Here is a 16,905-nt window from a genome sequence, read left to right on the forward strand (position 1 = left end):
CAGACTTGTAGGCGCCGACCCCGTCGCGGACGGCGGTCCTGGGGGCGCCAGAGGCGCCGTCGTTCTGACCGAAACTGGGACCAGTACCTTCCATGTGGATGAACCTGCGGCGACTACTCCTGAGGACGTACCTTCCATGTGGATGAACCTGCGGCGACTACTCCTGAGGACGTGGAGACGGAGGACGACTGCCTGCAGTTGCATTGTGTGGCAGCTCCCCGTGTGGCCCCCATTAAGGTGACAGTACGGGTCAATGGCCACCCGCTTGAGATGGAGTTGGACACTGGCGCAGCGGTCTCCATGATCGCCCAGAGGACATTCGACCGCATCAAGCAGGGTATACAGATCCTTACATTAACCGACTCACAGGCCAGGTTGGCCACCTACACGGGGGAACCACTGGACATTGCAGGAACTACAATGATCCCTGTTGTTTATGGACGCCAGGAGGGGCGTTTCCCACTTATCGTGGTGCGCGGCAATGGGCCCAGCCTGTTGGGTCGGGACTGGTTGCGCCATTTGCGGTTGCAATGGCAGCACATTCTCCAAACAGTTTCTGAAGGGTTGACTGAGGTGCTAGGACGATACCCAGATGTATTCCAGCCTGGTTTGGGGAAACTAAAAGGGGCCGTAGCCCGTATCCAAGTCGAACCAGGAGCCACGCCGCGCTATTTCCGGGCGCGCCTGGTGCCTTACGCCTTGCTCGAAGGTAGAAGGGGAGCTCACTCGTTTGGAGAGTTTGGGTATTATCAGGCCCGTCCGTTTTGCTGACTGGGCAGCACCAATTGTACCTGTAATGAAGCCAGATGCCACAGTTCGCTTGTGTGGCGACTATAAACTTACAGTGAATACGGCTTCCCGACTCGACCGATATCCAATGCCTCGCATAGAGGATCTCTACGCGAAGCTTGCAGGTGGACCCGTTCACAAAATTAGAGGAGTCACGCCTACCTGCAGTTGGAGCTGGACCCTGCCTCCCGACCATATGTAACGATGAGTACACACCGGGGCCTGTATGAATATACACGGTTGCCCTTTGGAGTATCCTCTGCCTGCGCAATTTTTCAACGTGTTATGGAGGGCATTTTGAGAGGTTTACCACTTGTTGCTGTCTACTTAGATGACGCTTTGATTACAGGTACGTCGGAGCAGGAACATTTGGAAAATCTGGAGGCTGTCCTTAGACGCCTTTCGGAGGCTGGAGTCCGTTTACGTCGCACAAAGCGCGTATTTCAGGCAAAGGAAGTAGTCTACCTAGGTTATCGGGTGGACCGCGAAGGTTTGCACCCCGTCGCAGAGAAGGTGCGTGCAATTCAACAGGCCCCCGCCCCGACTGACACTTCACATCTTCGTTCTTTTCTCGGTCTCGTAAACTATTACGGGAAGTTCCTCCCCAATCTGGCAACTACGCTGGCCCCTTTGCACCTTCTACTAAAGAAAAATCACACCTGGGTTTGGGGTCAGCCGCAAGAAACCGCTTTCCGGCGGGTAAAGCAACAATTGTCGTCGTCTGGGTTACTAACCCACTATGATCCTGGAAAGCCTTTGCTCGTCACATGTGATGCATCCCCGTATGGTATTAAGGCCGTCCTGTCCCACAAGATGGAGAACGGGGCCGAGCGACCGATAGCTTTCGCCTCCCGCACATTGACTGCAGCGGAGAAAAAGTACGCGCAGATCGAGAAGGAGGGCCTGGCAGTGGTTTTTGCGGTGAAACGCTTCCATCAGTAAGTGTATGGCCGCCATTTCACTATCGTGACTGATCATAAACCTCTGCTGGGACTTTTCAGAGAGGATAAGCCAATACCGCCCATTGCTTCCGCACGGATCCAGCGCTGGGCTTTGTTGCTTGCTGCATACGAGTATTCTCTGGAGCACAAACCAGGTACGCAGATAGCAAATGCCGACACACTGAGCCGATTGCCTTTATCGACCGGCCCCATGTCGACCCCCACGACCGGTGAGGTGGTTGCAACCCTAAATTTTATGGACACCTTGCCTGTCACGACATCACAGATCCATGAGTGGACCCAGACGGAGCCAGTCCTGTCAAAGGTTCGGCACATAGTCCTGTATGGCAGCATAGACAGCTCCCAGGCGAGTTTCGGGCATTTTCCTCCAAGCTGTCAGAATTCAGCGTGGAAGACGGCATCCTCTTGTGGGGGACGCGTGTGATTGTCCCGGAAAAAGGCCAGGAGCTGATACTAACAGACTTGCACAATGGGCATCCAGGTGTGACCAAAATGAAAATGTTGGCCCGGAGTTATGTCTGGTGGCTAGGCCTCGACACCGACATTGAGAAGGTGGCCCAAAACTGCTCCATTTGCCAGGAGCATCAGAAGCTTCTGCCGGCCGCGCCCCTACATCACTGGGAATGGCCAGGGCGGCCTTGGGCACGCTTGCATGCAGATTTCGCAGGCCCTTTTCAAGGATCCATGTTCCTTCTATTAATTGACGCCCAGTCTAAATGGCTAAAGGTGCATAAGATGCAGGGGACAACGTCCTGCGCAACAATTGAAAAGATGCGTTTGTCGTTTAGTAAGCATTGCCTCCCCGAGGTGCTGGTCACGGTTAACGGCACTCTATTCACGAGTGAGGAGTTTGCGAGGTTCACGAAGATGAACGACATACGCCATATCCGCACTGCCCCTTACCACCCGGCTTCAAATGGGTTGGCAGAGCGCGCAGTGCAGACATTCAAAAGAGGCCTAAAGAAGCAGTCTTCCGGATCAATGGACACGAGACTGGCTCGCTTTTTATTTACGTATAGGACCACCCCCCATGCGGTGACTGGGGTAGCTCCCGCAGAACTCCTAATGGGCCGGAGACTTTGCACCCGCCTTAGTATGGTTTTCCCGGACATTGGCGCAAAAGTACGCCGCACACAAGAGCGGCAGGGACAGGGATTTTCTCGGCATCGGCCAATTCGGCAGTTTGCGCCCGGTGACCCAGTGTTCGTTCGGAATTTTGCTGGTGGCGCCCAGTGGGTTCCTGGTGTAATCCTTCGCCAAACAGGCCCTATATATTACCAGGTGCAAGCCCAGGGTCATCTCCAGCGCAAACATGTAGACCACGTTCAGTCCAGAAGACTATCCCCTCAAAAGATTCCCCGCCCCCGGAGCTCATTTCTACAGCCGCAGAGACCAGAGACAAGGGAAGGTAGTCCTCACAATCTTCCACTGGTGCCTCACGCGAAGCCTGCGCAGGTCGTTACAGAACCGAATGGAGTTCGAGACACTGACATGACGGAGGCAGCAGACTCTGACTCCGAGATGGAGACACAGGATGCATCAGAGGGGGAACCCTCGGGTCCACGAGCCGTGGATGTACAACCGTTGCACCGTTCATCACGGAAGCGCCGGTCTCCGTCTCGTTACACGCCGCCTGATCCAGCGCCGCGTGCAAATGGTGTCCGGCCTGCGGCAAAACGAGTCCGACGCCCTCCTTCACCAGGGTCTTCGGTGGATTCCTTGGACTTGGGGGGGGGGAGGGGGGGGGGGGGGGGGAGGGATGTTATAACCCGCCTACTTACCATTGGCTGGGGACTAATGACAATCCCACAATCCTGTGGGAGTATGAGCTTCCCCAATGAGGGGGGCGGAGAAACCATTAGTAAACTCCTAGTATAAATAAAGCTGGCCAGTTTAGGAACCGGCAGGAAGGAGTGTGCAGCAAGGGAAGTTGCTGCTGCTGTTTTATATATATATATATATATATATATATGTTATTGTAAATAAATGTTATTACTTTGTATCCTTAAAACCCGTGCTGGATTCTTAGGGGCCCTCACAAAAGGTACATCAAGTACCACCCAACAGGTCAGAAGCTGGTCAATTTGGGATGAGTGGGTTCATCTTCGAATCTTTCAAATCTTCTGCACCAGCAGGAATGTTCAGATCAGGAGTGCAATGAAATTCTCACCATTCAACTGGATAGGTGCAGCTGCAATTGTGCTCCAGGAGCTCAACATTCATTATTTGTGCCTCTTGCCGCTGGACTTAGTATGCACCTGCTCTGTCACCGTTTCAGTCGCTGCAGGATGCACTGTAATAAATCACTTAAATTTATTTCACCGCACTTTCCAGCTTTTATCACCAAAAAGGAGAACACCAGCAAGATCATATGGATATCATGACATCAGGCTTGAGTTGCTTTCCAAATTACACATTATTCTGGATATTTGTGTCTTTCCTTTATCACCCCTGAGTCAAACCTCTGTAATTCTCTACCTGACATCATTTTGGGAGCACCAAAAGTTAACCTCCCAACATTAGGGTAATTGGAAGACAATAAATGCCACTGTCACCAAAGTTTAAAAAAGAATCAGTTAGATCCCTTTGCCTGTTTGATGACTAGCCCCTATTCAACCCATTTGCAGCTATCTTCTTTTGGAACTTTGGCTGAGGCCAATGCATGTTGTTTGTTGCCCTCAACAGTATAGCAGTTGATTGCAAGCCTCGGGTTTGTCCCCGTCTACCCAACTCAATATATAATATTGACAGTACCGGCTTATTCCAACAGCAATAACCACTTTGGATTTTGTACCGGGTGAGGATCTTCAGATTGATAAAATCAGCCCCGAGTGTTTTTTCATTACCCTTTACTTTTTTATATGGCGTAGGGCTCCGGAAGGTATTTGAAATAATTTGACAGACAATATTTCTTTCTCAAAAGTTGAAAGCAAGACAATTACAATATTTACCCTCGTAGGCAAAATCATAGGTGCAGAAAAAAACTTCTAAATGCACTCCTCCAATTACCTGTGTTGTCAAGGGCACCCAGGATCCAGAGTTGATACATAGAATTTAGCATGTTATCTTCAGGTGGCGGGTCCATAAAATGGAACTGGAGTAGGTCTTGCACACCCAGTGATTTCAGCAGCAGTACCACATTAGCCAAGTTTGTCCGCTGAATCTCAGGAACTGTGGTGGTCAGCATCTCATTTTTATATGCACTCTGTGTGTACAATCTGCAAAGTTCAATAAATAAGTCTATTATACTGAGCGACATGAATGTACATCTCTTTATTCATAATGTGAAATGTTATTTTACACAACTTGTATAATTTATAGCTGCATGACCCCACAATTTGTTTGGTCAAATTTAATACTGTTCACCAAAGTAAATTGATCCAAATAAAATTGCGTTTTCAGTCCACTTAATTTGAGGTCTATATTAATACTGAAGGTTTTTTCTGAATATATTTTAAAATGTTTTCTAATTTTGTAATGCTCAGTACACAATTTGACAATTACAAAATTATTCTGCATCTGAGTAGATCAGAACAAACTTATTTCTAAACTTTAGTCTTCAGCAAGTCAGAAAGGTCAGATGTGGATGTTAATTTGGGAGGGCACAGTACTAGTCTAATATTTTAGGGGACAGTTTTCCATTTTCTTCCATTTCTACCATTTACTTTTGTCATTAAAAATTTTAAACAAAATTGTTAAGTTTCAATTCTATCTTTATTCTATTAAAAAAAGCTTATTCAAAATTAAAAAGAGCTTGAAAAGGTTTTCTGCCCTGCCTCACCCTGCCCTGAAGAGGTTATATTTTACTCTGGTACCTAACCCAATCTCTTTATTCACATGTGGATGTTGGCAGGCTATACAACTGAGTGGGCAGCAGCCAGCATTCCCAAGTGCGCACAAGCCAATAGTAGTCATTGGATGTCTTTCAAGGAGCTGGGTATGCACTTAACAGAATTACAGAAAATTACTTATAATTACCTAAAACATTGGCCTGGACCTGTTCGCCCAGCTCGACCTGCACGCTGATTAGCATTAGCCTGGCTGATTGGATAAATCTGAAGAGCATCCATACCCATTCGAGGGTTAAATACCTGGTCAAAAGGTCAAAAAGGCAACAAACATTAAAGAAGTGCAAAATCATCACAGCAGATAATATGTATATGTAACAACAAGAAATGTACTGTTCTCGCTTTGTTTTAGTGCTTCTTGTTCTAACTTTTTAATAATAATCTTTATTAGTGTCACAAGTAGGCTTAACTCAACACTGCAATGAAGTTATTGTGAAAATCCCCTAGTCACCAAACCTCGGGGCCTGTTCGGATACACTGAGGGAGAATTCAGAATGCCCAATTCATCTAATAAGCACGTCTTTCAGGACTTGTGGGAGGAAACCGGAGCACCCGGAGGAAACCCACGCAGACACGGGGAGAATGTGCATACTCCGCACAGACAGTGACCTAAGACAGGAATCAAACACGGGTCCCTGGTGCCGTGAAACAACAGTGCTAACCACGGTGCTGATTGATAGCTTAAAAATTAAGATGGTGATGCTCTGTTTAAATCAACTGTGCAGAAGGAACAGAGATAAGCAATTGACATTAATTTTAAAGCCATTTTCTTTCCTTACCATACTTCATTACCCAAGCCAAGAAAGCAATTCTGTTTTTTTGCCAATAGTATTTTATGAACATCTACGAGTAGGAGCATAAATGTCTGGAGATTGGGGTTTCCATTTTTTCCCCGATCTTTAGAGAGGCAAATGTGCTATACCAAGCATTTATACAAATAATCTGACAAATAATGGAACTTACCTTAAGGAATCAAAACTCTGTCCTCATATTCTGAAACAAACCAAAAACTGCATTTCATGCAGCGGACCAAATAGACACACTCTCAGCAATACCAAATTATTGGAGCTAGGACTATAACTTTGGGAGACGTGTTTTTTGAAATTTATAATGGAATATTATAAATCACTGAGGGCCAAATCTTTGGAGGGGCAATCACCATTGAATTGCTATTCTGCTTCCATTTTCTTACCTTGCACCTGAGGTCCACATTTCTGGTCTGCACCTTGAACCAGGCCACTTTGGAAATGCAGAGCACAACTGTTCTGGGAGTCCTATCTTTGTAGTGCAGGATCATTGGGAGAACCTATGTCACCCATGCGTTTTATGACATGGATTGCTGTATCCTGGTAAGTAGAGAATTTAAGTCCCCAAAGTCTCTTTGAGAGCCTTTGGAGAGATGGCAAGTCTGTAAGATAAGTGGGTGAGGGGGTAGTGTGGCAGGTAGGTGGATGAGTGGGTAGGGTGACCAATGGGTGAGGGGGTAGTTTGGCAGGTAGGTGACTGAGGTGGTAATTTGGGTCAGAGGGTCCAATGGGGTGTCAGGGGGTCAGCAGTACAATTACCCAGGAGTCAGAACTGGTTTTCCTTGGTAACTATCCTGGTAAGCGAGCCAGAACCATCCAAAGTCCAAACCTCCTGAGCAATTCACGCAATTCCGAGGGGATTCCCAGTGCATCTTGGGGAGGGGGACCTTCATAGTATGACCATCCAGACAGCGGAAGTTAATATTGTAAACTTAAAACAATACTGCAGAAATCATTAAAAATTAAGAAGGTTCATCCTTTCAATAGCATTCTTCAAGAATACAATTTCAGGAACAGAGAATTCTTTTTTGCTAAAATAATTGAATGCTCTTTTAAATCCGATAGGAATGTTATAGTCAAATCTGTACCATATTAACATGTTCTTACTTTCAGTTTGCAGTATCCTGAATCAACAACAAACATGATTCCATCCACAGTCAGCGATGTCTCTGCAATGTTTGTAGCCACAATGCACTTTCTGACTCCATCTGGAGCCTGGACAAAAAGTGAAATAAAAAGCAGGCGTCAGTACCCTCTCTGCTGGTTCCAGTCATGTCTTCAAGGAATTGTCTACAGTCTACTCTTCCATAAGATGTGGGTATTGCAGGCAAGGGCAACTCTAATTGCCCTTGAACTGAGTGGCTTTTTACGCACTTCACAGCGTAGTTAAAAGCCAACCACGTTTCTGCAGATCTGGAGTCACATTTAGGCCGGATCAGTAAGCATGGCAGGTTTCCTTCCTGAAAGGAAGTTGGTGCACCATATGGGTTTTTACAGCAATCAATGATAATTTCATTATTATTGCTACGCCACCCTGGGCAGTCAATTCCAGCCCCATGTGCCCCAGAGTCACAACACAAGTGAATTAACCAATAATTCTTATAAAAATTCCCAACGTCTTCGACCTTTAGTTGCCCAGTAATTAGTCACCGAGTTTGTAAGTTGAAACACAACTGTTTATTTATAGCAAAAATAATGATGAAATATGCAGTATTACAACTGGATAACTAGCAAGCTAACCTAATACCCCCTTTTACTGTCCCACCCTCAACCCCCACATACATAAGACAGACAAACAAAGAGGGAGTTGGGGGGGGAATGTTGAGAAAGGGGTGAAAATAATAAGGACGAAGGTCAAAAGAGTCTTTGCTTCCAATGGTGGTTCTGCAGCAGGCTTCCCTTACAGCACAATGGTCGATCAAAGCCTCTGGTTTAGAGCTGGTAATAGTCCTCTTTGCAGAATCAGTCATTCAGTAAAGATATATAGGCAGCAAGCACAGGCCACTGCTTCCTTCTGCTTGAATTAAAGATATAGGCTGCCTTAAAGACATATGTCCATAAATCATTCATGGATCAAAAACGTAACAGCAAAAATAAAAGGAAGGGGAAATAAGGGAATAAACAAGAACAGGAATAACCCTTACATTATGATGAATCTCATAACGGAGATTGGCTTTCAATTCCAGATTTATTAATTGAATTTAAAGTCTGCCAGCTCCCTGAGCATTAGCCTGGGCCTTTGGATTCGTAGTCCAGCAACATTACCACTGCACCACCATTTTCTCTCCAACATCAACTAATAATTTATACATACTATTTAGGAATCAACTATTACAACCACTGCCAATCATCTGTGAACTGGGTAATGGTTATAATTCTCTCGTTCTTCGCTTCCTCTTCTTACTTCTGAATCAAAATTACTTAAAAATCAAAACATAAGCAAACTTCGTTTTCAGCTGTAAAGATTGGAAACATTCAAGAACTAACATCCCAGTAACTTGCACACTGTCTTGAAATCAGAAAAAAACAAAGATCTAGATTATATTTGCTGAACATTAGAATCAATAGGAATGGCAATCAAATTTAGTGTACTGTTGAACTGGAAAATAATTATTTCCCCAAATTGCAAGAATTTAAAGCTCGCATTTGCTGTTAGTTACATTTGCTACAAAAATAAATATGAGGCAACATCATAAATTAAGGGGGGGGGGGGGGGGTTGGGATCGCGGGATAAGCACAGGAGCGGCTGTGTTTTTGGGCACTCAGGTGCAACTCATCTTTTAAGCCTTTTTAAAATTCTGATGCACAACCCATAATTATTTGATCCTGATGTGCATGTGCTAAGTTCCTGGAAATTCCTGGCTAGATTTTGGCGATGGGGAGACGAGTTAAGTCACGAAGATCCTTGTTTGATTGAGGTGGTCGGAGGCCCCTGGCTTGGGGCCCAGTTCAGAGTGGCGGCTTTGCTGGTGAGCGGGCCTACTCTTCAGCGATACTTTTGGCGTCGAGATGATGGCTATTGTGAATGAAATTGTGGACTACGGTCTCTGCTCCCTGGCACAAATTATTGGTGCTCACATTGGTGGACTGCGAGGTATCGTAAAGAGAATGGATGAAGCGGTCAAGAGAACCCTGTCAGTCGACAGCGCAGTCTCCTTGGTGGCCGCTCACCTTCAGTCCTTGGAAATCCTGCTGAATGGTATGTCGAACATCCAGGATGATTCGGGGAAATGGGATGGATCGGGCATGTCCATGCTCCTGGGCTTCAGAGAGGACCTGGGAATGAATTCCCTGCCGAATTTGAGAACAGGCTGCCATGCTTTCACAATCTCTATTTGAAAGCTGGGCACCTTGAGTTCGATAGAACACATTGCATCCGGTCATTGAGGCTTGGGGTCTGTTGAGGATTCAGACCCCTGGTCTTAGGTTGTTTTGTACTCGATGTTCATCAAGAAGAGTTGGAGGTGGTCGGTTGCGAAGGGTCTTTACCACCTGCTGGGGCCTAGGTTACTCACCACCAAGGTTTTGGGGCGACAACATGGCAAAGGTGCAGTGGCTTTGGTGAAACTCCAGATGGATCTTGGATGTTGCTTGACATTCCTATCATGGCTTGGCCATTCCAAGCTTCATCGATGGTGATATTATCCAATCATTCATCAATAATCCTAAACTTCGTCCACCTGTGATTGTATCGGTGATTTTGACTTATTGGCTTTCATCCTGACAAGGACGTACAACGTATGAACACAGAGGCATTTGTCGCCTGCTACTCTGTTCTGGCGAAAATCATGTTGAGTTGGTAAAGTAATGAGGATTTTGCCATATTTACCGAGTTTTGTTTGGATATATATGCTGTAATACTTGCTCTAACAAAGACGGAGTACTTTTTTTAGGTACCCTTCACTTTGTTTATAGAGGGGTTGAGTAATGCCACAGCAAGGTGGCAGGTAGATGGTTTGGTGTAGAGGTGGTTGGTGTGACCTTGTAAGTCCTCATTGTAGGTGAGGAAAACCCTCCGTTAAAACTATTAGTGTTACGTTTTTCTCAGTAAGATGGCACAGTGGTTAGCACTGCTTTCTCACAGCACCAGGGACCCGAGTTCAATTCCAGCCTCGGGGACTGCGTGGAGTTTGCACGTTCTCCCCGTATCTGCGTGGGTTTCCTCTGGGTGCTCCGGTTTCCTCCCACAGTCCAAAGGTGTACACGTTAGGTGCATTGGCCATGATAAATTGCCCCTTAGTGTCTAAAAGGCGAGGTGAGGTTACTGGGTTAGTAGGATGGAGTGGGGGCCTGACCCCAGGTAGGGTGCTCTTTCAGAGGTTTGGTGCATACTCGATGGGCCAAATGGCCTCCTTTTGCACTGCAGGGATTCTATGTTCTTTTACACTTTTGTTATTTGGGGATTGTGGAATCTTTGCTCATCTTCTATGGTGGTATGGACACTATGTATTCTAAAGACTGGGTTCTTTTTGTTTTCTTCTGCCGTAGGCACCCTGGTGTTGTTGGGGGAGGTGGCAATATGTATTGGTGCATGGGCGCGGTCAGTTCACACTTGGATATCTAGCCTTTGGTGGGTTGATCTTCTATATTTACTTGGCTCCGCGGGTAGCAGCAGTAGTCACTTGATTGAGTAGGTTAGGGCAGTAGTAACTGTGTTTACTTGGGTCGGGTGCAGGGTATATTGGGAGGTGGAGTTGGTTACACGTCCCCGAGATGTCCCTTTTTGGGGGCTCCTGGTCTGCTCTCCTTCTTGAGATTTGGTTCCCCTGGGGATGTAGTGTCCTGTTGGCTCTAGGGCCCGAGTGCGAATGTGAGTACTGTGGGTCAACGCTGTTAGAATCTTTCTTCGACTGTGGTTAAGTCGCCTTCCTCCAAATGGTCTGATACAGGAACTTCCAGACTGTCCTCTTTCTTGAAGCTTGGGCTTCCCTGGGAGGCAATGTCCTGTTTCTTATGAGGTTATACATCAAAACTTACATAGAAAATAGAAGCAGGAGTAGACTATTTGGCCCTTCAGGCCTGCTCCGCCATTCATTATGATCATGGGTATTCATCAAGTTCACTACCCTATCCGGCCTTCTTCCCATATCCCTTTAATTCCAAGTGCCATATCTAATTCCTTTTTGAAATTACAGTGTTTTCACCTCAACTACTTCCTGTAGTAGAGAATTCCACAGATTCACCATTCTCTGGGTTGGGAAATTTCCCCTCACCTCAGTCCGAAAAGGGTTACCCTTATCCTCAAATTATGACCCCTAGTTCTGGACTCCACCACCACTGGGAACATTCTTTCTGAATTTACCCTGTCTAATCCTGTTAGAATTTTATACGTTTTTATGAGATCCCCTCTCACTCTTCTAAAATCCAATGAATATAATCCTAACCAATTTCATCTCTCCTCATATGACAGTCAAGGTATCCCTGGAATCAGCCTGGTAAACTTTTGTTGCACTCCCTCCACAGCAAGCACATCCTTCCAGTTGTGTCCAGTTATTCCAGTTGTGGCCTCACCAATGCCCTTACAATTGTGGTAAAACACCCCAATTCTTACACTCAAATCATTTTGCTATAAAGGCCAACATACCATTTGCCTTTATTCCCTGCTGTATCTGCACGCCTACTTTCAGCGACTGACACATGAGGACACCAGGTCTCGCAGAGTATCCACCTCTCTCAATTTACACCCGTTCAAATAATAATCTGCCTTCCTATTTTTGCTACCAAAGTGGATAACCTCACATTTATCCATGCTATACTGCATCTGTCATGCATATGCCCACTCACTCAGTCTGTCCAAATCCCGCTGAAGCATCTCTGCATTGTCCTCACAGCTCACCCTCCCACCCAACTTTGTGTCATCTGCAAATTTGGAGATAATGCATTTAGTTCCCTCGTCCAAATCATTCATATATAATGTGAGCAGTTGGGGTGCTAGCGTAAATCCCTGCAATACCCTATTAGTCACTACCTGCCAATTGGAAAAAGACCCATTTATTCCAACTTTTTGCTTCCTGCCTGCTAACCAGCTTTCTATCCATCTCAAGACACTACCCGCAATCCCACGCGCTTTAACTTTACATAATAATCTGCTATGTAAGACTTTGTCAAAAGCCTTCTGAAAGTCTAAATGAACCACACCCACTGGGTCTTCCTGGTCAACTCTACTAGTTACATCTTCAAAAAAAATCCAGTAGATTTGTCAAGCATGATTTATTTCCCTTTCGTAATACAGACTTTGTCTGATTATACTGCTGCTTTCCAAATGCTGTGCTATGAAATGGACTCTAGCAACTTCCTTACTACCGACAGGTCTATGGTTCCGTTTTCTCTCTACCTCCCTTTTTGAATAGCAGGGTTATATTAGCTACACTCTGTAGCCATCTGGGATGGCCACTTACAAAGGATCCCGGGAAATATGGCCACCTGCAAAGGACCATGGAAATATGATCAACCCAGGATTCAGACGCTCAGAGCTTATGTATATTGGCAACTCAGATAACGAGACGCTATCGAAACCCCCAGCTTCTTTGCATTCTAATTTCCCATTTCCCCAAAACAAAAGACCTGCACTCAGGTAACAGATACAGAAACAGACTCATCGGCGCCACTCCCTTTGCTCAGGGAGCCAAAAAGCCACGGTCAATGACCGCTCAGGACACGCCCCGCCATCAAGGCACCCTCCCCATTATTGGCCAAAATCAAAGGCAGTAATCAAAGTCTGCCGAATTATTGGGTCCAAAGCTAAGGACCGCCCAAAAGAGCGCGCGCGAAACCCCAGGATAAAGAGAGACACTGCCATGTTTTCAGTATCTCTTGGCCCCGGCGCTCGGTCTCTCTTGGCCCCAACCTACGCCTAAAACCAAGTGTAGCATCACGACCAGAAGATAAGTTCAAGACCAACGATCGCTACCAGATAGGTGAGCCCAGCAGAAACAAAGTCACTTCTCCAGACCCAGCCGGGCAAGATCCGAACAAAGGCCTTGTTCCTCTGCATAAACCCGGGTGCCTGAAGTGAAGTACAGGTTGTTGTAGTGTTAGGTGCAATTTAGCTTGTAGTGTTTTATGTTGCATGTCGAAGTAATTCTTGTGTGTAAATAAACTATCATTGAACTTGAACAAACTAACTGGTTGTTTGGTCTTTGATCGATATCCGATAAAACCTTGTGGTGGTATCATTTAATACCTGCCGACTCTGCAAAGCAATATCATTAATAACTGTTGTATCAGTATCTAGTTAATTGGCAATGACTCCAATCTGTAGGAACCATTCCAGAGTCAAAAGCATTTTGGAAAATGGCCACCAATGGATCTACCAGTTCTAGGGCCACTTTCTTAAGTACTCTGGGATGAAGATTATCAGGCCCTGGAGACTTATCCGCCTTCAATCCCATTATTTTCCCTAAAATCATTTTTCTACTAATTCTAATTTCCTTCAGCTCCTCACTAAAATTTACATTTCTCAAAACTTTTGCTATATTATTTATGTCTTCCTTTGTGAAGGCAGAAGCAAAGTATGAATTTAGTTCCTCGGCCATTTCTTTGTTCCCAGTTATGAATTCCCCTATTTCTGACTGTCTGGTTATGCTGTTCTGCCCCTGGTATCCTTTTGCGTTGCTCGACCTTGTTCGATTTTTATGGGCTAATCATGGTGTTCCTCTCTTTCTGGGATTTATTTTCTTTATCTGGGTGGGAAAGGTGCAGAAACAGGCTCCTATTTTTATATTTAGTTTTAGGGGGTTTCCCTCATTGTGCCGTGGTGAGAAGCTGTTGTCTTTCCCGAGACACCACGTTGAATGGTGTCTTGAAAATCCTTATTCCTCTTGTCAGTGGGGTTCCATCGGTGGAGGATGGTTCAAGTCTTTCAGCTTTGGCGGGGCCTGAGTGGTACATCTGATTTGGCTGGAGAGGAATGAGGTCTGTTTTGGAGCAAGTCTTGACAGGGTGGAATTATGTTTGGTTTACTGGCTCCTGTATACAAGAGTGCACACGCCATGCCATGTCCTAAACTGAGGGTGAGGGCAGTATCTTGTTGTTCCCCTTCATTTGGGAGGCTGAGTTAGGTTTCAAATGTGTAGCTTTTTCTTACTGCGGGAGGGGAGGGGGGGGAAGGAGAGAAGGTGCGCGCATGTGCAGCATAGGGCCATGTGCTCATGGCTCTATCCTGGTATCCTCGATCCCCTGCTCTTTGTGGTATCTTTTTATCCTGTCATCATGTGACGAGAAATACCGACCACAATGATTACACTCAGAATCAAGTGCATAAATATGTGGAATAATGATCACTCTGTACAATACTAGATTTGGGGGATTTGTTGCATCTTGTACTTATATGTAAAATATCCTCTTGGAACTCATAGATTATCATATAATTTACAGTGCAGAAGGAGGCCATTCGGCCCATCGAGTCTGCACCGGTTCTTGGAAAGAGCACCCCACCCAAGGTCAACACCTCCACCCTATCCCCATAACCCAGCAACCCCACCCAACACTAAGGGCAATTTTGGACACTAAGGGCAATTTATCATGGCCAATCCACCTAACCTGCACATCTTTGGACTGTGGGAGGAAACCGGAGCACTCGGAGGAAACCCACGCACACACGGGGAGGATGTGCAGACTCCGCACAGACAGTGACCCAAGCTGGAATCGAACCTGGGACCCTGGAGCTGTGAAGCAATTGTGCTATCCACAATGCTACCGTGCTGCCCTAATGTCTAATGGAACGAATGTCTTCGTGAATTTTTTCTATATTTCTTTTCTTTATTTTGGGGTTAAAGAATCGTTAACTGGCTCCTGCAAAGGTACAAGCATGTCCCATGCCGGAGAAAAAGACATCACAGTGTGTCATTGATAGCTCTGGTATAACTGGAGTTAGGGAGGTGTGTTTTGGTGCGTGCCCAACATGGCACGAAAATCATATCCAATAACCTCGTTGGCTGTATGAACAATTGTGACATGTGAAGGTGCGCTCCACTTTACCATGTTTTCATGGCTTTATCATCTTTTCCCTTATTCTCTAGTCTATCCGTTCAGCGTCTTGCCTTGCATAAACGGAGGCACCGAGTTTAATGATTAAGCTGAACCAACTGCGTTGGTGTTCACCTAACTTTTTCAGTATTCAAGAATGGAGAAGCATTTATACTGTACTGTATCAGTTTTGAGGATCTTGTTGCGTTATTTGTTAAAATAGAAATCTCAGATTTAAAAATATATATGTAAAAATTTAAAACAAAATGTTATCACATCAGGAAGCATAAACCACTGCATAGACACAAGAGGTTGGAGAGATTGAAGTCAAGAAGTTGACAATAATGGGTAATGTATCAATGCCTACGGCTGTTCTGCATAATGGAAGAAAGTAAAATAACACAGTTGATCTTTATACAAACACTATTATCCTACCGGAATATCCAGAAGCCACCTCATGAGGTGCATTTATAGAATTTCTTTTCACGTCTGATTTCATATTATTATAGACATGAAACTTAATTCTCAGTGTAACAAAAGAAGAAATATACAACTGACAATCTTCAAAAATTTATAGTTCTAAGAAGTTTGGATTATGCAGAAGATTACACTTTGTGAATGAAAACAGTGAGGTATACCTTTTGAAAAATCTTGGCCTGGAGATCAGAAGGCAGCTGTGAATATATTGGTAACACAGCAAGTTGGGGAGCATTTTCCAACTCTTCTAGTCGTTCCACTATCTGATCACAAGTCACCTAGATGGAGAGGACACATTTTAATTAGAACAAAGCAGTTCTGATTCATAAAGTAACCCTCTTGTGCATTACTCTGGTATCAACACATTTAGTCCACAGGTGGATTCAAATCCTCTTCCTAATTATTAATGAGAAGAGACTTTCTGGATGGAGGTTACAACAATCTAATTTGCCTATTTCAATCACAAGGGATTTGTACGTTTCTTTTCCCCAACATCGGACTTATGCTATTTAAAGCTATTATTGGTGTGTACATACTCGTACATACTAGCTACTACTCCAGTCCCGAGCTCTCTCACTCCCCAAGGTACGCAACAAAATAATTTTATTTTAACTTTTTCCTCAAAAGGAGTCCTTTCCTTTTCTCAACACAAACTCCCTTCTCCAACCTGCACTGCCATTTAGCTCACCTACACCATCAAGTGTGAGGGATATGGATTTTGCTACCTTGCTTTTATCATCCTCATCCCTGTTTCAAACTCCCTCCACGACCTCAAGTCTCCCAATCTCTGTAACTTCCTCTAGTCCTACAACCCTCCAAGATCTCTGCAGTCCTCCAAATCTAGCATTTTGTGCATCTTCAATTGCATTGCTTCACCCAATCAATTATTTTCACGATGTGGAGATGCTGGCGTTGGACTGGGGTGAGCACAGTAAGAAGTCTTACAACACCAGGTTAAAGTCCAACAGTTTTGTTTTGAATCATTAGCTGTCGAAGCACAGCTCCTTCCGCATGTGAATGAACAGGTGGGTTCCAGAAATATATATATATATATAT

The 16,905-nt window shown here is 45.1% G+C and overlaps 1 protein-coding gene across 1 annotated transcript in view; it reads right to left on the reverse strand.

The window, feature by feature from the left end:
• Positions 1–16,905, reverse strand: part of dhx38 (DEAH (Asp-Glu-Ala-His) box polypeptide 38) — a 223,892-nt gene that overhangs the window by 81,617 nt on the left and 125,370 nt on the right. The window contains exons 17-20 of the mRNA XM_072517951.1: positions 16,011–16,127; positions 7,513–7,620; positions 5,730–5,842; positions 4,761–4,969 (exon numbers count right to left, since the gene is read on the reverse strand). Of these exons, the coding sequence (XP_072374052.1) occupies positions 4,761–4,969; positions 5,730–5,842; positions 7,513–7,620; positions 16,011–16,127 (547 nt within the window). The remainder of the gene's footprint in view (positions 1–4,760; positions 4,970–5,729; positions 5,843–7,512; positions 7,621–16,010; positions 16,128–16,905) is intronic.

The sequence above is a fragment of the Scyliorhinus torazame genome, chromosome 10, assembly GCF_047496885.1.
Source record: "Scyliorhinus torazame isolate Kashiwa2021f chromosome 10, sScyTor2.1, whole genome shotgun sequence".
NCBI lineage: Eukaryota > Metazoa > Chordata > Chondrichthyes > Carcharhiniformes > Scyliorhinidae > Scyliorhinus > Scyliorhinus torazame.